Consider the following 22,787-nt stretch of genomic DNA (forward strand, 5'->3'; position numbering starts at 1 on the left):
CTCTGTATAATAGCACTCCTGATTATTTTGGTTTTAGCTCTTCATCAAATTTAAATAAAGCCTGTTAAACTCTCTCTATCTCTGGATTAGGTGTGCATCCATTTTTTCCACCCAAAAATACACAATCCTGACACAAGCTGAAGGTTAGAACATTTTATCGCCATAGTATTGGAGAAATCAAATTGTGATGGCTAGAGGACTGGGTCAGAGCATCTCCAAAACTGCAGCTCTTGTTGAGTGTTCCCGGTCTGCAGTGGTCAGAACCTATCAAAAGTGGTCCAAGGAAGGAAAAATGGGCGACCAAAACTCCTTGATGCACGTGGGGTCAAATCCAACAGACGAGCTACCGTAGCTCAAATTGTACATGTACGGGCTCAAAATGCATTGTTTTCAATGGGTTTAGGGACCCGCCATTGTCCTTACGGGGTTAAAATTGTTACATGTTTTTAAATTCTGCTCACCCGGACTTCTTATTACTTTTGAAACATGGAAGTTGTTGACTTCTGCATCAGCGGTGATCGCAGTCCCCTGTGGATTCTCTCAGAGCCAAAATTGGTGAGCAGCTAGTCTGCAAACATAAAAGTGAGTGTTTTACCAAGGAGGGAGCCCTTACCTGCTTTACACAATGGAATTATACTATGTATATATATAACATAAACATTGTGGTGTCTATATTAAATGATACATGCCACTTTTTCACTATTTAAATAAAGGTCTAAATTGTACTATTTTCATGCAAGAATATAATAGATCTTCATAGTGTGTTTGAGTGGGGGAGTTTGTTGATGGGAAGTAAACCCACAAGATACATAAAGTTGACATATCAAATGTTACCAAGGGTTTACAAGTCATGTAGTGTCATTTAATTAAAAAAAACAAATAATAGTGCCATGTTTAAGCCATGTTTGTTTTTTGGTTGCTAATGGTTGTCGCCGAGGAAGTTGTCTCCTGCTGACATCTTATTTCTGAAACTTAATAGAAAATTTAGCAGCATGACAGCCCTTAGTGAACCTTCAAGAATATTCAACGCCCAATAGCTCGGTTTCTGAAAGGCATTTGTAGTTCTACATGATCAATAATAGCAGACAACACTGTCAGTAGTTGGGTAACGTCAAATGGAGTCTAATGAGCTACTTTTCCAGGAAACATTACCAGGATCAATAAACGCTGTAAAGGAAATGTAAATGGATTTACCATTTATAGTGTAAGATTCTGTATTAAAATATTATTATCTGCTGTACAATCTTGTGTAATTGTAGTGAACAACTATATGACTTTAGAGATATTCCCTGACCTTACATGACATTTTGGGTTTATATATAAAAATTGGGTATATATTTCAGAGCAGGGCCATCAAACTCTTCAGGGGCACACAAAGTCTTGGATTTAAATAAATCCAAATGCAACTGTGTTAATAACTTCCAACCATTTTCATTGATCGGCCAGTGCTTATGATTGGATCTCCAGGAAATCTGGCCTGTCTGTGGCCATTGATGACTGGAAAAAAATACAAGAGACAAAGCATCCAGGAACCAGTGACCATTTCTTCCATGACTATGTTTTACCTCTTTCTGCCCTGGTTCTTCCAAGTTCCTGTCTATGCCTCATCATCTATATATGTACTCTAGATTGCTGTTTGGAGCACCGGTATGTAAGCCCAGCCCCGCGTAGTCCCTCTGACCTTTCCCACGTTGTAGTTATGAATATAGGTGGCAGTTATGCATTATGTTACCGGGACACACAGGAAATTAAGGTAGCGCTGTCATTTTTTCCAAATATTAAACATGTTTACATATTAAACTACGATGGTCTGCGCCATCATTGCCCCCAAACAACTTGTCTGGGCCTTCTTTGCCCCTCCCCCTTCCAAAATGCACTCTGGCTCACATATGTAAACACACACAAATTACCCACACTTACTCATACTCGCACACGTACACATTCATTCTAACACACACTCCATCTCACCCCTCTTACACATCCATGCTGACACACAAACACACACACTGAATTAGACATCCATGCTCACACACACACAATTATAGAGCCATGCTGACATACATACATACATATATACAAACAAATATACATACATCCCGCTCCCACTTACCTCTCACCGCTCCTGCAACAGTGTTTAACCTCAGGGTCACATATTAGTATACATGTAATACCTTAATTCATTTTATAAATTTTTACTATTGTTTTTATACAACACCATCATATTCTTTAACATTGTACCACCGGTAAACGGGATATAAGGAGCAGTGCATAGCATAACAATTTGACTTATAGATACAAGAAAGCCCTGCTCAAATCTACTGCTTAAAATTTGATTTTTCTATGTTGTCTAATTAAGGCTATAGTTCTTATTAATTGTTTCTGTCATCTTCCAAATTAAAAAAAATTAAAAAACCTCTTATTTATCCTTGTTTTTTTTTCATTTACCAATCCTTCCAAAGCAGATACTGTTAAACATGTTATTTCATTCACACATCCTGACGACGACCCCTGCTTTCCAAAGGATTCAAACTTTAGTAATCATAACTGGATATCCTGATCTGATCCTGTAAAATGACTGAGCAGAAGTGATTATGTAAAAAGTGTTTGCTACATTAACAATAGCACAGGGGCTCCTGGTGTCTGGAAAGCTGGCCTTGGCCTGAAATATATTGATCTTGAAAGGGGAGAATGTTTGGAATTTATTCAGCTGTCGGGAATCTGTCAATTAGGTTTTCTGAAAAACACAGCTGGATAGCAATTAGTTACCACACACACATTGTTGTACATTATTAAAGTTCCCTTTTACGACCAACAACAAGCTCAGAAGATATATTTCAGTCACAGGAGAAAAAAAAAGAAATTAAACATTTTTTTTTTTCCTTTTTCAATGATATTTGAACCCATGGCTATACAGTTAAGATACTCAAAGATATGTCGCTATACTGGCCGCTGTGGTTACTAGACTTGTGCAAATGGACCAAAACATTTTTGTTCACATTTTTTGTTCAGTTTTTGGTCCATTTGTTTTTGGTTCAGACAAAATTTTGAGGGATTTTACATTTGAAAACAACATTCGGTATCACTCACTTTCTCATGCACTTTGACACTTACTTCTTTCTTTGTCCACATCTTCCTGTGTCTTCTTTATTCATCCGCTTCTCTGTGAACCTGGCCTCCCAGCGAGAGGAGCCTCCAGGTACAACTTATGCCCTGATTGGAGAAACAGGGTAGAGGCTGTCCCTGTGGCTCCTCCCCTTTTGCAGAAGTTCACCGATAGGCCAGGTTCATGGAGAAGAGTGAAGCAATAGTAATTCAAATCATTTTGACCAGCGCAAAAATTCTAACAGCAGTTACAAATATAGAAACACATTCCCCACACTTATATACGGCATTTATGAGGAAAAAAGCCCCACTACTGTTAATGTTAATTATCATAAAGTTTTAAACTTCCAAATGAAAATTCGGATCTCTTTGCTTTGTTTTTATTTATTTTGTTATTTTCATTTTATTCCATTAAAGCCTTCCTGCCTAAGATGACTAACTGGTGGTAGTGGAAATGTTATATATAGGGATGCAGATGCTTCGAATGATTTCTTTGTGATTTCTATGTATTAATCAATATATAAATATTTTCTTCGATTTTTAAGGACTTTGAATTATATGCCCAAATGTCCTCTTTTTTTTTTTTTTTTAAAAAAGCATAGTCTTTTGCACTTTCATTCATTATTTTAGAAGTACGTAGTGTTCCTTAACCCCTTTGTGAACAATGACTTATCAGGTACATCGCGAAAAGATGGTTCTACAGGACCCATGTCATACCCGGTTAAAATCGCTTCCACATTGATTGCCAAGATCACAGTGGCGCATCAGGAATCAGTCTAAATCTGTGAATAAATGTTTTTTTTTTTATTCCACTTTTTATATTTTATTAATAAAAAAGAATGTCTTACATTTCTAAATAAGGTTTAAGAAGGCCCTACTGTTCCTGAAATAAAAATACAATTTGTGTGGGTACGCAAACTGAAAAGAGGGAAATAATGGCTGAAGAAAAAGAAACAAAAAAAACAATATAAAGAAAATAGAGGGCTATTTTGAGCTACATTTCTGGGAACGACTCAATAACTTGTATCCACTTAAACGATACCTCGTTATCGGGACACATTAACATTTAACACATCTACTTTCCTGGAAATTTGCTTCCGTTATTGTGGGTTCTAGAGCGGCTCACAGTCTCATTGACATGAATTTCTATAAATAATTATTATTTAACGTGGCATTTGCTCATTCTTTATCTTTTAGTTTTCTGCCTGATACAAAGTACCATTTTCTGTATCCAAGCAATGCTTCTTTGCTATCAAGAACGTACAGATGTTGCAAACAGGAACATACTGTATTATGACACAGGGAAATTCAACAACATTTAATAACAAGCGCTATCTCTCTGGTCTGTACTGGAAATTGTCTAATGAAGTGAAAAGAATATAAATGGTTCTCTTCATGTATTCTCAATTGGATAATTACAGTAGAACTTTTACACACACATATATATATATATATATATATATATATATGTGTGTGTGTGTGTGTGTACATATACAGTGTGTGTATGTATGATTCCAACATCATTTCTGTTCAAGTCACTAGAATAAGGTACAACATCTTCCAACTTACATAGTTACTGATGTTTAAAAGATAAAACAAATGAGGTAGTTAGGAGGAGGTGGTCACATATGTACATATAAGTGTTATAAAAGTTCACACAGTTTGTAGTGTTAGTACAAATCTTTGCAAAAAGTGGCAATAAAGCCAACAGCATCCTGCTTGAAAGGCTAATGGCATCCACGCAACTAAACAAAATGGATAATCCTCTCCAAACACATCAGCATCTATATTGTCTAAACATTTTTATTCCAACTTAATTTCTTTATTGAAGATTCAAGGATTTTACATACAATCATACAATTAAAAAAACCTCAAAAACAAACATGTCTTTTATCGAAATACATACCTAAAATGCAATTCAGCCAACAAAAGAGAAAAGAAAAGTCTTCCCGGAGGTTACCACCTCATGCCTGGTAGGCAGGAAGGAAAAGCTACAAGAAACGTAATGACTTAACTAAAGCTTTATAAGAGTTACTAAGAAGCCGAGGCGGGGACTATATAATATTCTATTTAGGATCCAGATTGATTTAGAGGTATGTGGAGACTCAATGGCAACTCCAAACACATCTTAACTTAATCCTATGATAGGAAATTCTGACGTTATTGTAAAGCAGGTTATTGATTGACGTGTTTGTCCAACGTACTGGAAGCCATACGATGTCTGCCAAGTTCATTTAATTCCCTTCAGCCACTTCTTGCTCTATACCGAGCAACCCGTTACCACCACACTCACTTCAGCAGCTACATGTAATTTCGTCAGATAGATGTTTCCCTTGCAGAACTGAAAATAAAATGTTGTGTAATTTTGGAAATGTAATGGTTAATGCCAAATAACGTATCACATAAATCATACCTCCCAAGGGTCCCTCTTTTGGACCTAAATTGACCCAATTCATCTTTCTTTAGCGCTGAGAATGTTTGGTGGGGATGAATGTAGCCCAAAAGATGCCTGTCTTTATCAGAAATTATGCACTTATATATATTATTATTATTATCCTTTATTTATATAGCGCCAACAGTTTACGCATATATATATATATATATATATCTATAGTAAGGAATGCAATAGAAATGTTCACTTGGGTTTAAACAATTTAATTGGTATATAATACAATCAGGAACTAGTAGAACTCCAAGTAACAAAGTAGCACAAGAACCATGTGCTGATCAGTATGTATAGATGTTATAACATATCAATGAATTATTTGTCCATTCTGGCCCTCTTGCTAGGCAGTTGATGGTCACTGTTGTCATTTGGGGTGGCGGTTGGTGAACTGAAACTCCTCTTCTTTCCTTTTTGAATGTAGTTTTCAGGCCCATTCACTTTAATAAAAGTCCCCCCACAGGTAAGCTGATGGTGTGACCACCAACGTTCCCGAGCAGAGGGTGCCCGATTTATTGCCCTCATTATGAAGCCAAACTTTGGCCCCCAAGCTCTGCAGGGACCATTACAGAGCCACCAGTGTTTTCTGCATTCAGCCACTTCTGCATGGAAATTGTGGTAGATGGAAATGTTGGCGCCAGTGATGTTATTTATGCGCTCCATGTGTTTGCAGAACTCCGGTCCGTGGGCTCCATCATCTTTGTATTTGTGTGTCACAAACAGGTAAGCGTGAATCATTTCATGGAGAAGGACCTCAACAAGATCTCTCCTTGATCTCAAGCTCAATAGTGGCTTGCTGATATATATAGTGCACACGTCTTCATTTTCCTTGTAGTAACAGATCCCGGTTTTTAGTATCATCCTGCAGCTCCATTTTACTTCCACCCCCTTCAACTGTCCCTGGAAAAACATGCCATTAAGTGACATGAACAATTCCTGGAGGTTGGGGTTTGGGTCCAGCACCTCCCAAGCAGGATCGATAACTGATAAGCACTCAGGATCTATATAATCCATCGTACTGGGGAAAAGCTTCCAGCTAATCAACTTTATCACTGCAGCAGCTCCCTCTCACGATAATCAAGTAGCAAATGCAATGACAGCAGAAGCTTATGACATTATGATGTCATGGTGAGTTACAGAATGTTTACAGCCAGCACTATGCTGCATACACAAACTCACTGATACTTACAAAAAAGTTGAATGTTTCAACTTAACCAACGTTGCTGCTATTTATGACCTTCATGAAAAGGGTTTTCTCACCCTACTGTTCAAAGCTTTTTTTGCCATTGTTTTACCTTGTTCAATCGCAATTTCCATTTTTCCTATTTATTGTATCCACACAATTTATATATTACCCCCCCCGATGGAGAGATATAAGCCATCATTTAATATGAATAATATTTAAAAAAGATAGAATAATTATAAATAAAAATAAATGTTCAATAATACATACCTAATATCAAACCTCTTCTTTTCTAGGATCCAGTGGCATCACTAGAATTACAGTCACACGGGGCAGGATAACATTTTGCAAGCTACCCTATTCCTGTTCATCTTGTGGTAAGGGTACAGCCTCACACCTATATATACACGTACTGTACATATATACATGTACTATACACTGCCTTTATGCATGCCTGCCCATACATATACACATATACTTCCCTTACACACGCTTGCTCGCACACATACACACACACTGCCCTTACACTCACCTGCCCACATATATATATACATAAACTGCCCTTACATTTGCCTGTCCATACACACACACATATGCACTGCCCTTACACATACATATTCCCTGCCTAAGCAGCCTAACACAAGCCTGCTTATACAAACACATATACACATACAGTACCCTTACACACCCATATCCTACACATACACTGCCCTTACATTCCTGCGCATACATACACATACACTCAGGGCCGGCGCCACCTATAGGCAAAGTAGGCGCCCTGAGGGCAGAGTGGCATATAGTGGGTTTAAGGTATATCTGGGTTGGTTATAATGCATGTATGGGGCAGAGTGACATATAGGGGGGTGTAAGGCATATCTGGGGGACAGAGTGGCATATAGGGGGTGTAAGGCATATCTGGGAGACAGAGTGGCATATAGGGGGTGTAAGGCATATCTGGGGGACAGAGTGGCATATAGGGGGTGTAAGGCATATCTGGGGGACAGAGTGGCATATAGGGGGTATAAGGCATATCTGGAGGACAGAGGGGCATATTTGGGGGTATAAGCAATATCTGGGGGGGCAGAGTGGCAAGCCTGGGGTCAGATGTGCATAGCTGGGGGGATGGTTGAAAGAAAACGAGAAATTAATTTTTCTCAATCAGTTTTTATTAAATATGAATTCATATTTACTAGTAAAACTTTTTTAGATATTAAAACCTAGTTTAAGAAATATTGTGTTTGGGTTCTTGTACCGTTAAAATATAGCTTTATTTAAAATAAACCAAAAATGTGCATATTGTTTTTTATCCGTTAAATCTAAAAAATAACAGGCCAACTAATCGATTATGAATGAGGCGAAGTCCCCAGGATGATGGGCTCTGTATGAGGAGGGCTGTTATGCTGGCTAACATCTGCTGACATGGTGTTATTAATATAACTTTAATATAACATTAGGGGATAATGTATGCAATACAAAGTATCACATCACACACCAAATGATTTAGTGGCACCAGGCATATGCACATTAAGAGCTTTGATTAAAATTATTTTTGTATCAGGATGAATAGATTGTCATGAGAGACTAGTAGATTGGGCTACCATTTTAGTCCCTTGGACAAGTAGGTTTTTTAACAAAAATTCCACACCACTGCCTTAAGGATCAGGCTGTTTTTTATTTTTTGTACCCTTTGTGACCAAGGCTGTTTTACCACTTTTGCAGTGCCCGTGTTTAGTTGTAATTTTCTCCTCTCCTATTTAGTGTAAGTTACGTATTGTTTATTTGTTTTCAGGACAAGATAGGCTTTCTTCAGATACCATTTTTTGATCATATCATCTAATTTCCTAAAAATAATAATAATAAAAATAATAAGTAAATATGATGAAAAAGTGAAAAAAAATATTGGAAAAATCTTTTACTGAGGGTATTTAAAATGCTGGTATTGTAACCCTTTCCGTGCACAAGATTCTACCAAGTTTGTGGTAGTTTTTTTTAAATCTTTTTTCACATAAATTGTACTTCAGGTGTGAATTTATAACTCCTGGTATATGCCACTGCTCTTTTTACTTCATTTTGGTCAGTCTGTGTATATGCCCTATTTGAGACATCTTTGAACTTGGCCACTTCAATTTACCCCATCAAACCATTTTAAAAAAAACTCTTTCCATGTCAAGATTTTTGGGAAGATACAGCACTTGCTCATAATTTTAATATTTTTTGGGTGGCATATAGGGGGTTTAAGGCATATAGAGGGTATAAGGGATATCTGGGGTTCGTGGCATATATAGGAGCAGAGTGACATATAGGGGTATAAGGCATATCTGGGGGTCAGAGTGGCATATGGGGTATAAGGCACATCTGGGGGCCAGGGTGGTATATAGGGGGTATATTGTCAGGTTGTTTGGGAGGTAAAAGGCCACAATTGGGAAGTGCGCTATTTTTTTTGTCTATGCCATTGATGCCCTGGGGATGGGCCACACAGGCCCTGATGACGATCTCGGTGTTGCTGAATACCTAGACATCAAGGCATTACTGCAACAACGTTTAAGCGAAGAAAGCAATCACATTTGTTTAATGACATGCCAGACGTTCACTGGCTGCCCCCACTTGGGATGCACTGGTAAGTCTAGGGGACAGTTTGACATATGGGTGGGTATAAGGCATTTCTGGGGGGACAGAGTGGCATATAGGGGGTATAAAGCATTTCTGAGGGCATATAAAGGGGTATAGGTCATATCTGGGGGCAGATTGGCAAGCCTAGTGCAGATGTGCATAAATGGGGGGCAGGTTGGCAAATAAAAGGAAATAAAAACAAAAAATGCATTTCTCAATCATAGTTTTTATTAAATATGAAAAAATAGTTTACATGTGAATTAATATTTACAAGTAAACTTTTTTTCCTAAAGGGTAGTCTTCTATTCAGACTTTTTTCCCCCCTAAATTGATATTCAAATTTTGGGGGTCGTCTTATAATCGAGTAAATACGGTCCTCACAGTTCTTGGCTCTTTCAACCTCTGTTGTTTCTTGAGCTGTTTATGCTATAAGGTCATGTAAGGGCACCTACTCACTCATATAGAATGCATCCACCAGGGCCGGCCTTAGGGGCGTGCGACCTGTGCGGCTGCACAGGGCGCCATGGCAGCAGGGGCGCCTGCCCGGGACTTAAATTAAAACATCGTTTATTTTTTTTGCTTTTTTTTAAAACTTTATTTAACATCCATCATGTTAAATAAAGTTTAAAAAAAAAACACCATGCTTTAATTTAAGTCCCGGGCAGGGGCGACGAGCGGTTGCTCGTTAAGTTTTCAGCAACCGCTCGGCACCCCTCACTCTCCATGACTCGCGACGCTCATACTCCGACGCTCAACATGAAATGCCTGCACCGCGGCAGAGCGGGAAAACGGATGCCTCCCGCTCCCACCGCAGGACTTCGGCAACAAGGTAAGTGAGGATAATGAGAAGTAGGGAGCGGGAGTACATAGTGAGAAGGGGCAGGGGGGTAGTGAGAAGGGGGCGCCAGAGGAGTAGTCCGCACAGGGCGCCAGAACACTTAAGGCCGGCTCTGAATGTCACATTGTACAAATATAGGTACACATGTTGATGGCCTCCTAGGCCTCTCCCTCTGCCCTATTTTTACACTAACTCCCCTTAGTTCATCCTTACACTCCACCACTAAAAATTTCCAGCACCCCTTATGCCCCCCAGTACAGATATATATGCACTGATTATTTAAATTTGGTTCATAGAAAAATAAGCCATGCTGACCTAGTAGACACCGAACTAGGGATCATCTAACATCCATGGCGATTGGTGTAAACAGCGATCCTAGGCGGCAGGGGTATATACCCAATGGTGCATGATGGAGGCCGTATTGTGTATTTCTGTGTATTTGTGTTTTCTCGGGGGTAAATGGAGTGTAAGGGTCTCTGTACACCTATGAAGATATTCCAATAAAAAATTACACATTCCAGGTACAATAATCATTTACAACATTTACAACGTCTGCACTGTATTTTATGTTATTTTAATGGGTAAAATTTGCTTTTATTCATTTCTTATTGACCCCAAACTTTTGAACGGTAGTGTATATTGCTCTTATGCAAGGATATAATGCACCAGTGGGAGAAACACATGCTTTTTCCGGTTGCTTTTGTATTATTACTGATTTGAGAGTGCAATTGTACCTGCAGGTTTAGTCCAAGGAAATGTTAATTTGTATAGTTTGTATAAAAAGTTTTAACAGAAACTCATGCAACTTCTGGAATAATATATTTTCCATTTGATACAGCCTAAAGCGTAAAATAGATGTTTTTTTTAATATCAGTTCTCCTAGAATTTATTTTCTAATCTTTCGTTTTTAACAGATAATCTATTTTAACTCTACAAACAATCAGTTATCATTTATTATTCTTTTTTGTAAATTAAAAATAAAATGGTCTTATCATAAGTAAGCAGACAGGACATGTTTAGTTCTCTAGTGGGTGAACACTTAGGAAGGAAATTCAAAAACCACTCTGAGATAATTAAGGCAAAAAGGGACACAACCAACTAACATGTTGCATGTGAGGGAACTAATTGGCAATGTGATGCATTGTCAAGAATACTGTGCTCAGTGATAAAGAATCACATATTATATGCTCTATGTCTGTTGAAAAGGGAGAAACCCTCTAGTGCTACTAAATTCATTTGGTTAAAGTTTCCCAACCCCTCCCCCCCAAATTTTTTTTTTAAAAAAAGCAGTAGATTAGTAGGTTTAGTCTTATTCTGTTTCTAAATTGTTAAACCCTTTAGATTAATAAACAACTCATTATGGGTTTAATGAATGGTGAATGAAAGTAAAATGTTGCTTTAGCTAGGTTGCCAATAAAATCAATTTAAATAGTTTTATTTCAATTGGGTCACCTGGATCTTCTGGTTTCAATATTGTTTTATCTCTAAACACATTGGTCTGCGACACCGTGCCTCGTTCTACAGAGACTGAAATAATGGCTGCTCTCCAACAAACATTCTTTAGGCTGTGATATTAAGTATGCGGTTTTAGACAAATGTGTAACAAAAGACATGGTTACTGGATAGGGTTGTACAGTATATTGTAACAAATAAACTGGATATCTGCTGACATGCTCTACTTTCCGACAAAAAGAGATAGAGTTTCACATTGTTGAGCCTTATGACGGATGCTCAGATGAGGTTACCCAATGATAGAATCACCGAAGAGTTTGAAAGAACGCCAACAAAATACACAGAAGGACGAATAATCAGGACACTGGTTCCACATATTGTTCAAAATATCTACATAAACCCTTTTTGACATTGTTTGTACATAAAGTTTAGACCTTTATTAGTTATTTATCTTGATTATATAATAACTAATCACGATTACTAATACAGTAGCAAAAGTAGTGCTTGCATTAAAATTGCTTTCTTGTTTGAAATGTCTGAATACTTCCTCTCCTATAAAAGTAAAGTAATGACTTTATGAGCTGAAGTATAACTAACCAAATGCATGAGTATCAAGCATATCAGGGGCAATCCTGGTGTTAGTGGCCCCTGGATGTATTTTTTCTTTTATATCCGCCCTAGTACCATATATAACACACACTAACATACATACTCACTAAACACTACATGCTTGCATATACATACATATATACCACCAGAGGCGGCCTTAAGTGTTCTGGCGCCCTGTGCGGACTACTCCTCTGGCGCCCCCTTCTTGTACCCATCAGCCTCACCTGCAGCTACTAATTAAGGACCAAGGCCTTATTAGGGAGGTTGTAAGCAGCAGAGCCAAGAAGTTACCTTTGAAGCGGCAACATTGAATAAAATGTAAAATAACCCATATTTTGGGCTTTGTGTATCTGTTGCTTTGTGGTTTTGAACAGACTAGCGGTCCTACCTGAACAGTTAGCAAAGGTATTGTTTAGTCAGAGCTCCAAGTGTGAGCTAGGATTTTGTTTTCGTTTATTTGTTTCATGTAAGAAAAGATCCTGCAAAGTGGTGAAGTTATCGAAACATTCATTAACAGAGCAGAGCTGCTGAGTGCTAAAGCAAGTAGCGTATACAAATTGCATGTCCTCTGTAGCATCACTCACTATATAGTTCCAAAATGCCTCTGAATGCAACATCAGCACAAGTACTCTGCATTGGAAGCTTCATAAAATGAGTTTCCATGGCCAAGCAGCTGCACACAAGCCAAACATTAGTATGCACAATGTCAAGGATCGGTTGGAGTGGTGTGAAGCACACCACTACTGGACTCTGAAGCAGTGGAAAGGTCTTCTTTAGAGTGATGAAGTTCAATGGAGAAGGGATAATGGTCTGGGTTGTTTTTCAGGGAAGGGCTATGAATCCCAAAAAATGATGAAGGAATCCCAAAGAAACAAATGAAAACGAACCAAAGAGCTCTGATTTTTTGTTTACATTTTGCTGGATTTTTCATTCTCACTCACACTTTTAGAATGTCCCCAAAACCAAAGCCACGTCCACCAAATTTTCCATGCAGCTTGGAACACAACGTTATATGGATCCCCCCTGATTCCTGAGACTAGGGGCATAAAGAGCAAAGTCTGAGACAACATAAATCCGTACAAATCGGCACGTATGCTATTCAAGTGAGTGCTTACTGTTATTATCTGGAACAACACTGGAAGGGAGGACAATCTGTTTGGGAAATAAACCCTTGTGAGAAAGGATTCTCTATTCTCTATGGAGGGTCGATAACCTCTAGTTCAATGGGTGAGCATTGGATATATATATATATTTATAAGTATCTACAATCATTTTGGTGTTGATGTCACTTTAATTTGTTTTAGCTCACCCTATATTGGTGGTCAGTTATTTGTAAGTGCCCCCAAACAGCTTATATGTGCCATCTTTGCCCCAAACAGCTTGTCTGTACACCAAAAACCTTGTCTGCGCCATCCTTGTCTGCAGTTTGTCAGTGCCTCCAAAGTTTGCCTGTGCCATCTTTGTCCACAAACAGCTTGACGATGCCCTTAATGCTTGTGCCATCCTTGCCCCCCCAAACAGCTTGTCAGTGCCCCCAAACAGCCTGGCTGTGTCATATTTGCCTCAAGCATTCTGCCTGTGCCATCTATATGCACCAAATATAGATTTATGATATGACAAAAGTATGTAAATCATTTTGGTACTGGTGTCACTTTCATTTATTTATTTTTAAGTGCCTCCCAAACAGCCTGTCTGTGCCATCTTTGACCGCAACTCGCCATTTCTCCCAATCGGCTTATCTGTGCCATCTTTGTACCCGGCTTGGCAGTGCCCCAAACAGCTTTGCCTGTGTCATCTTTTGAAACAAACAGCTTTTCAGTGTCCCAAAACAGCTTGTCTGGTTCATCTGTGCCAATAAACAGCTTGTTAGTGTCCTCACAGCTTGTGCAGAAGTGGTGCATCTCTATTCCTCCATGTTGTGTGCAGACTGATTCAGCATGCAGGATGGATGCAGTGTTGCTTCCTGCCTGCTGCATTAACCATACACAATGTGCATGGAGAGAGATTGAATGATTGCTACACTCTCCGTGCTGCAGGTATAACCTGCAACTGGCGGCTTTAAAACGGTGGACATGAGATTGCCCTAGAGTGGCGGGCCTGGTCGCAGTTGCAAACATGACCATGATTGTTCTGCCCCTTGCTGAAGATCTGTGCCAGTGAGGCACTCCCTGATGAGTGATACCCGGTGCAGACCGTTTCCACAAGTACACCACTGCAGAAGTGCTCCTTATGGAAAACATGCGGCCAGATGTGCTTACAAGGCCAAGCAACTCAATTATTCACGAAAAACACAGCATTCAGGGTGCATAAAAATGGCACCAGGTGCTCTGTATTGATGAGTCAAAATTTGGCTCCAGCAGAAGGCAGTTTGTTTGGCGAAGGGCTGGAGAGCGGAACAAGAATGAGTGTTGGTAGAAAACAGTAAAGTGTTTTTCACCATGCAATACTATCACGGAGGAATCTGATTGGCTGCAAATTTATTCTGGAGAATGAAAATGACTGCAAACATACAGTCAAAGTCATTTAGAACTTTCTTCACCATAACGAAGAACAAGGAATCCTGGAATTGATAGTATAGCCCGAATCTGAGACTACATAAAGAAAACTACTAAGTCTGCCTAAATCCACAGAAAAACTGTTGTTAGGTCTTCAAGACGTTTGGAAAAACCTACTCGCTGAAAAACTGTGTGCAGGTTCCTACAAGAATTGATGCTGTTTTAAAGTTAAAGGGTGGTCACCAAATATTGATTTTAATTTTTAATGATAAAAAATAAACTATTGACATGTCAGTTTTTTACGGTTTTCTTACTTTACAGCATTTTTTCCACACGTCCCTAAAACTTTTGCTCAATACTGTATGTATAAAGGTTTTATTGACTTTTATTATGGTTAGACATTCTGAGTAGTAGCGGTATGTTTGCCATTAATGAACTGTGGTTATGAGGTAAACATCCTAGTTCCGACTGTGTTACACTTCCAAAGGGTTTGGTTGTTCCCCCATTTCTTGGGGGTTCACGTGGGGTAAGAATTTTTTTCTGTTTGCATTCTATAATTCTATAGTTCTCACACATTGTAATCATGTTAAGTTCTGAAAGGAACTTGTTAAGGAACTTGTTAAGGGTTCATCTGTACCACTATGTCTACATAAAGACTGAAACTTGATTACTTAAATCCTTGGTGTGCTCTCTTATATATATATATATATGTATATATACCGTATTGGCTCGAATATAGGCCGCACTCTTTCCCCCCACTTTAAGTCTTTAAAGTGGGGGTGCGGCCTATATTCGGGGTCTAGCGCCCGACTCCCGGGACATGCAGTCCCGGGCCCCGGGCAGGCAGCAGGTTTAGGATACAGATCCCCCGCAGCGGTGCAGGGGACCTGAATCCTACTCTCTGATACGCTCAGACAGCCTCCCCTGCCAGCACTTTCCACGGGGGGGGGATGGTGCCGGCACAGGAGGTTGTCTAAGCACATCGTGCGGACAGTCACCGGCTGTGGCGATGCGGGTAAACAGCCTCTGGCAGCGGAGGTTGTTTACCCGCATCGCCGCAGCCGGTGACCGTCCGCACGATGTGTTTTACCTTTTACCTCTGCCCCCAAGACTTACCAGAGCAGACATCCGCTGAGTGCAGGCACCAGAATTTGTATACGCGTATTGCGTAGATGTCCCCCGCCGGCCCCGCAAGACAACCGGGAGTCTGCTCTGGTAAGTCGGGGGGGGGCAGAGTGGCAGCATATCTCGGGGGGGGGAGGACAGTGGCAGCATATCTCGGGGGAGGAGGACAGTGGCAGCATTTCTCGGGGGGGAGGACAGTGGCAGCATATCTCGGGGGGGGAGGAGGAGGACAGTGGCAGCATATCTCGGGGGGGAGGACAGTGGCAGCATATCTCGGGGGGGGGAGACAGAGTGGCAGCATGTTTTTTCAGTGCTTTTTTTTTTAAAAAAAAAACTTTTTCTTTAAAAAAGCACCAAACTTTTAGGGGGCGGCCTATATCCGAGCCAATACGGTATATATGCCTTGACTGACATCCACTGGCTGAAGCCACACCCCCTGTCCTTAAATCACAATTAGAAAATGTGGAAAAAGGTTATAGTCAATAACATTTCATCTCTCATACAATCTCGGTTACTATTTTGGGAAGCTACTAAGCCTGCCGCTAACAATGTAACTAAGGATTGCTGCACCCTGTCTGCAAATGCAAAATGATGATAAAAATAAAGTCTGTGGGACAAAAATACTCTACATGTATAAATTAATTAGGCATTGATTATTCTTGCTTTTGGAACAGAATAGAAGCATGTGAATTTAAGGTTCTATTTCAAAGCAGTGATGGGACAATAAAACCTCAGCAGAAGTGGTATAACCCAAACTGCCCCCCCTCCCCCGCAGGCTATGTTAAGGTACCTTCATTCTATAAAGATATCTATTTTTGTATCTGAATGCAATGGGGGTATTGCAAGGTAAGTGAGTTACGTGTGTCTGGCTGGGTGTGTGTGTCTGGATATGTGTTTTGTGTGTGCCTTGTTTAGTGTGTGCCTGGGGTTGTGTGTGTCTGGTTATGTTAGCATGTGTGCCTGCATATGTTAGCCATTTAATATGTGCCTATGGGTATGTTAGCCTTTGTATGTGGGTATGTTAGTGTGTGTGTCTGGCTAAAGGTGTTTTTATGTCTAGGTACGTTAGTGTGTGTGCATACATGTGAGTTAGTATCGGTGCCTAGTTGTGTTAGTGTGTGTAAGCTTGTGTGTCTGTGTTCATGTGTGTTAGTCTGAGTGGGTGTGTTAGTTTGAGTGTCTTGTTATGTTAGTGTCTCTACGCATACGCTAGTGTGAGTGTTTGGTTGTGCTAGTGTCTGGATGTGTGTGTTAATGTGGGAATGTTAGTCTGAGTGGGTGTGGTTGTGTTATTGTTGAATGTCTAGTTGTTCTGGTGTAAGTGCCTGGATGTGTGTTAGTGTGAGTGTCTGGGTGCATGTAGGTATGTGTACATGTGTGTTAGTGTTGTGTGTCTGGTTGTGTGTGTTAGTCTCTGTGTGTATTAGTGTGTCTGTTGTGTTATTGTAAATTTCTGGTTGCGGCCATCTTATGCCCCAAGAACACTTGGGGATCCACTGTGTTATGTCCACTTCTTCACACTTCTAGAGTTTATTAAGATTGTAAAGAACCAATAAATTCAACAAAATGTGCAATTACAATGTGGTTATAAGGCACAGTTCTACTGTAAAATGATGTGTGGTGCAATTACAGTAGCAACTAATTAAAAGTTCCCTCTCGTTGCATCAGTTTTACCACTTTCCACCTCATTTTATTTTTATATAAACTTACTAACATTTGGGAAGAACTTGGCTACAAGCATTGAACAAATCAATCCGAAATTACCCTATGTTCATATAAATCCATAGCATCCATTCACTTTATTACATGGTCTTCAACTCTAAAGCTGACCTACGTGGGAATCAATGACATCATAACTGGCAGCGAGTCCCTGCCAAGTACAGTTAGTGTCTGGGGGAGCAGAGGGACAAAGTTGGACCTGAGTTTTAACTAACTGTTAAGACTGAATACAAGTCAAATCTAGTAAAGCCTGCCATTGGGCCACAGAATTAGACACACTGCCTGGAAGAATAAAACGCAAAACATCCCTGGAAAGTATAGTTCTTTCCTATTAGGTTTGCATCACGGAAATTATTAATAAACCATACAATATCTTTTTAAGAATATCACATATGTGGCCACTTTTTTCTTTTCAACTCACCTAAGCTCTAAAATCCACAGCTTATTGCACTGGACAATGCCTGAGAAGGGGCCGGCTATCTTAATGCTGGTCTCATGACTTTTGAACTACTAAAAAAGTAATCTATTAGTACCACCCTTCAAAGCATTACATTATTCAGAAACAAATGATATATATATATATATATATATATATATATATAAACATATCCACCTTAACTCCTAAAGCTGTAAAACCTTTGCCCATCAATACCCAATTAACCCAATATCTTATCCTCATTTAAAAAAGGAGCACAAAACTAAAAAGATGCTACAAAATAAAAAATATATATAAATAAACTAAAACATCATACTGTTGTAAAATTTTGGTGGTACAGAAATCTTGCAAAATATTGGGTACAATATAATCTTCAAAACAGCCCCTTCTTGCAAGCTCACTCCAGCCCTTTAAGAGAGATGTCTGTATTAGTAACCTATAATTGGAGATATTGTCCAGCAGGGTGGAGGAGGGGATTTCAAGGGTGGTGCTAGCCAGTGCCCAGCTTGAATTGCTTCCATTAAATTTTCACATCATCCCAGCGTATCAAATTTATTTGTGTTTTTCCACCAGATGGTCTCAGTTACTTTGTGCGCTGAAACAATTAACAGACGACGATTAGGCTATTTGGCTGGGTTGTCCTCTGCATACGGATCCTAACTTGTGTTTTCTGGATTCAAGGTCTTCGTCTGCTCGTTGCCAGAAGGCGCTTCATTTTAAGGGGTCCAGGAAGGTTTTTTAAATGGTTATAATGATTGGGTCGGACGAAATTCACCAGTTTGGCTTCATAATGGACACGATCTCAAATAACCAGGTAAGAAACTCCAATGGTTGAATTTGAGGGGTTCATCTGATCACAGCAGTCAAAAAATGATATATAATGTAGCAAAAACAATTGTTTGTACTGTGGTTTGAAAACTAGATACAAGTATGTTTTAAATGTCATAAGTCCTAGAACAGATTTCTTCTCATCAGATATCTGCATATATAATAGAAGCTTTGTAATATGGGATGGGGATCTCAGTGCCAAGACCCTCTTTGCAGGTCATACAAACTAGAGATTGCCTTTGCATAAACACATTTACCCATTGTATGTAAGTCTGATGGGCACAATGCACTTTGTGTATTTACAGCTAGATTGTTTCAACAAATTGTTTTGTAAATTCTCTAAAATTGTTGTCATACAAAACTACTCTAAAATATTCATACTGTGTTCTATGGACAATGGTGTGGCCTCAAATTATAGGTATCTGGTTCAGTAACTTAGATTTTATTGCAGCTTTTACGAAGGACGCTACAAGGGTTCATCAAGATAATGAGAACTATATAACAAACTGACTGTGTGGGAATATGTATTTCAGGCATTGAGGGTTTATTCACCAATGGGAGAGCTGGCAGGAAAGCTGTTGTTTCAGCTCGCCAACTTCAGTATACATTATGAAGGGCCAACCCCAACTTCTGCTGCAGGAAAAGCTTGCTTGACCTTGTTTAATATATCACTGAAATGCCTTCATTTTCCACACCCGTTTAATTATGCATTATACAGGCCCTGTCCAGACCTTCTTGCAGGAGAAACTTGACAACGTCCACCCTAAATCATAAATGGTGAACTGATGGAGTTAAACCCACAGCTGCCCTGCCATTTTGCCTTTAGTGAATAAACCCATAAAGTGGTATGTCCATCTACTACAGCAAAAAATGGCATCCTGCATCCCTCCTTGTAATGAGGAAGTAGCGTAAATTGAGTAGAACTGTATTCATAAATCAAGTTACTCGTTATTAAGGTTACACTATGAAAGAGTACATCAAATCCTTATTGCAAGTTTGTGCTGGACTCCGTTTTCAAAACTTCTTATCTTTATAGCCTGGGAATCCATTGCATTTAAACGAAACATACCGGCAAGTTTAAATATTACTTTCTTCAGTGCACCTATTTTTGGGTGCTTTCAACTATGGTTTTGTCTTACACAGCAATATCCTGAGATACACAATTATGCATGTGGGGTTAATTGCTTATCCTTGACCTTCCTCACTTAAATTAGGCCCTCCTTGACATTGCAAGCTTATAAATAGGAGCCTATACCTTGGATAATGAAATATAATCAGGATGCTGGTTTATGTTTTGGGTAAATGTGTGTTATTTGACATGACAATTCTTGCTGCTATGAATATCTATACATTATCATAAGGCTTGCCCTGTATAATGCATATGTAATGTGGAAGCTTTCCCAATTAAAACCTCTCACTGATTTGGCTATGTATTATACAAGGCCAACCTTGTAGTGCAGTGTTTTGGGCAGGATCAGTTATGGACCAAATAATGCATCAGCTGAGAACTCCTGATAGTTGCATATTACAAAAACGTAAGTATTGTTGGGTAAATGTTGATTTCATTTTGACCACGTTACATACCACGGCCTCTGTCTACCATACGACACGTGAGCCACGGAGTAAGGTCGCTATATAAGGCACATTACTCCACGGTGTATATGATCTGGTTATAAGGGAGATCTGTGATCTCCCCAACCCGCCCAAGAATAAGTGGAGCGCCAGGTAGCCTGATCACCTCCTAGGGCCATCAGGCACCTGGTTATGCGGCAGGGGTTTGCTGTCCTAGGCCTTATCAGGCAAGGCGAGAATGTGCCACTGCCTACATCTCTAGTACTATTCAGTGTTCCATCTTTACCCCTTTACTTCCACTATGTAGCGCTCGTATTTAGGGCCAGTTTTACATTATGGGTTTTGGCCAATAGTAAAGTGAAAAAGAAAAGGGTAGAGAGACAGGTCTGGCCTGGGACATACACCTTTTAAATAAACACAAACATGTAAAATGCGCTTAATATTCTACATCACATATCACAAATACTTAGCAGTCACAAAAATAGCAATCTAATAGTATGTATTTGTAGAACTAAATGATAAAATACATTTTTTTTTCTAGAACAGATATATTGCCAAATGAACTTTAACTTTTGAAATAAAAGAAAGAAAATGCAGCAAGCCTGTTCTTGTATAATGTAAATTAAATTGTAACCGCATTCTTTGAAAGCCGTCTATATTTATCACTTGTATTTGGTAGTATTGGCTATCGCTGATCCATGCTATTAACAGAGGGGTTATAATCTGGAACTTTGAAAAGAGGTAGCCTTTGAACAATTGACTTGCTTCCTTTACAGGTTTTGTCTCATAAAGGCTATCGTTTCTGTTGCTTTTATTAATATATACATAAACCTGAATAACTGTATGCATAAGGACCACATAGCTTTGGGAGCAATATGTACAGCTTTAAAAAATAAATAAAATTTTTTTTTTTACTTTACATACTTTTATATGTAAAGTCATTTATCAACATTGCCTATAGCTTGTTTGTTACAGCAAGTAGTTTTTGTGGATATATTAAAGCGCAGGTGTATTTCAGAGGTATAAAGCTGAGATCTTTGTCAAAACTAAACTAAGCAATCTGGTGTCTGGAGGTGACGCTTGGACCAATAAACCATTATCAGGTCCCAAATTTACCTCTTTATGCCCCGAATTTCACAAAGGAGGCGAGTTTAAGTGGCAATGGAAGGTGACCCAGGGAGAGCAGCACGTCAGCTCGTACTGTGTGAATGTGATGGTGCATTTCAGGGTAAGTGAGTTGCATGTGTCTGGTTAAGTTAGAGTGTGCGTGCAAGTGGCTGGGTTGGTTTGAGTGTCTGGGCATGTTAGTATGAGTGTGTGTTCGTGTTGAATGCCTAGTTGTGCTAGTGAGAGTGTCTTGATGTGTGTGTGTGTGTGTGTTAGCGTAGGTGTCGGCGTATGTTAGTGTATTTACATGAGTGTTTAGTTGTGTGAGTGGGTGTGCACAGTTAGTGTGCTAGTTTGCATGTCTGAGTATGTCCCCGCTTGGAGGAAAAATGACAAGGCCTCACTTTGCAGGGTGTAACATTTCACCTAAACATTGTGCTAGCCAGTTTGGCTAAGAAATGTATCGTAGAAAAGATACTTTATATTTTAATCCCCCTCCCCTCCTGTGTGTGTATATGATAGAGAAAGACTTGGGCTTATTGGAGGTCTAGAAGTAATGGTGGGATGGTACACCGTTTCTTTTGTCTTGTTGAATAATTCTATTCACCCAGCAGTTTCTCACATTGATTACCAATGGGAAAAATCTTCTGTGAAAAGAAATGTGAACAAATGCATGATCTTCCCACCCCCTCAGTTACCACTTTCCCACCACAGAGTGGATGACGACCCCCCCTCAAAAAAAACAGAGAGAACTAGAAGAAATGATCACTGAGCACATAAAAGTTGTATGTTACAACATGCAGCAAACAGACAGTATCAAGCAAACAAGGAGATAATAACTTAATCGGGTTACAAAGGATTGAGCAAACAATCTGTGCTCAGGCACACCCTGCAGAAGTAAACAGCCTAGATTCTTGTAATCCAGCCATAACAGGATACTCGTACATCATGCATGAGTCTACCTATAAAGGCTCTTGCCACAAATGTCGCCCTGTACATATGACATGCATATGTACTAAATACCCTCACACACGCTATGCACTAAATACCCTTCATACATACATACATTGTTACCCATGAACTTAGTATGATTTTAGATCCTATTTTATTTCTCTTAGTTACGTGTAATTTTGCTAATACCAACTCAGTCAACCTAGAACAGTATAGTAAATTAAAGTGGCAAGTGGCCCTGTCTTTGTGCAGTCTCGGGCAGCACAAGCCAAGGAGTAAACATTCATGTCTCGGTGCTCTTTCCCTTCTGGATGATT

The 22,787-nt window shown here is 39.4% G+C and overlaps 1 protein-coding gene across 1 annotated transcript; it reads right to left on the minus strand.

Annotated features, from left to right (window-relative positions):
* Positions 1–5,863: 5,863 nt before the first annotated feature.
* On the minus strand, positions 5,864–6,559 carry LOC128472417 (DNA-dependent metalloprotease SPRTN-like). Its single transcript, XM_053454258.1, has one exon. The coding sequence runs from the start codon at positions 6,557–6,559 to the stop codon at positions 5,864–5,866; it is 696 nt and encodes a 231-aa protein (XP_053310233.1).
* Positions 6,560–22,787: the final 16,228 nt, after the last annotated feature.

Source organism: Spea bombifrons, chromosome 1, assembly GCF_027358695.1.
Source record: "Spea bombifrons isolate aSpeBom1 chromosome 1, aSpeBom1.2.pri, whole genome shotgun sequence".
NCBI lineage: Eukaryota > Metazoa > Chordata > Amphibia > Anura > Pelobatidae > Spea > Spea bombifrons.

Coding starts and splice junctions, on each gene's coding strand:
- LOC128472417 (XM_053454258.1), bottom strand. CDS start 6,559: ATGGATTATATAGATCCTGAGTGCTTATCAGTTATCGATCCTGCTTGG.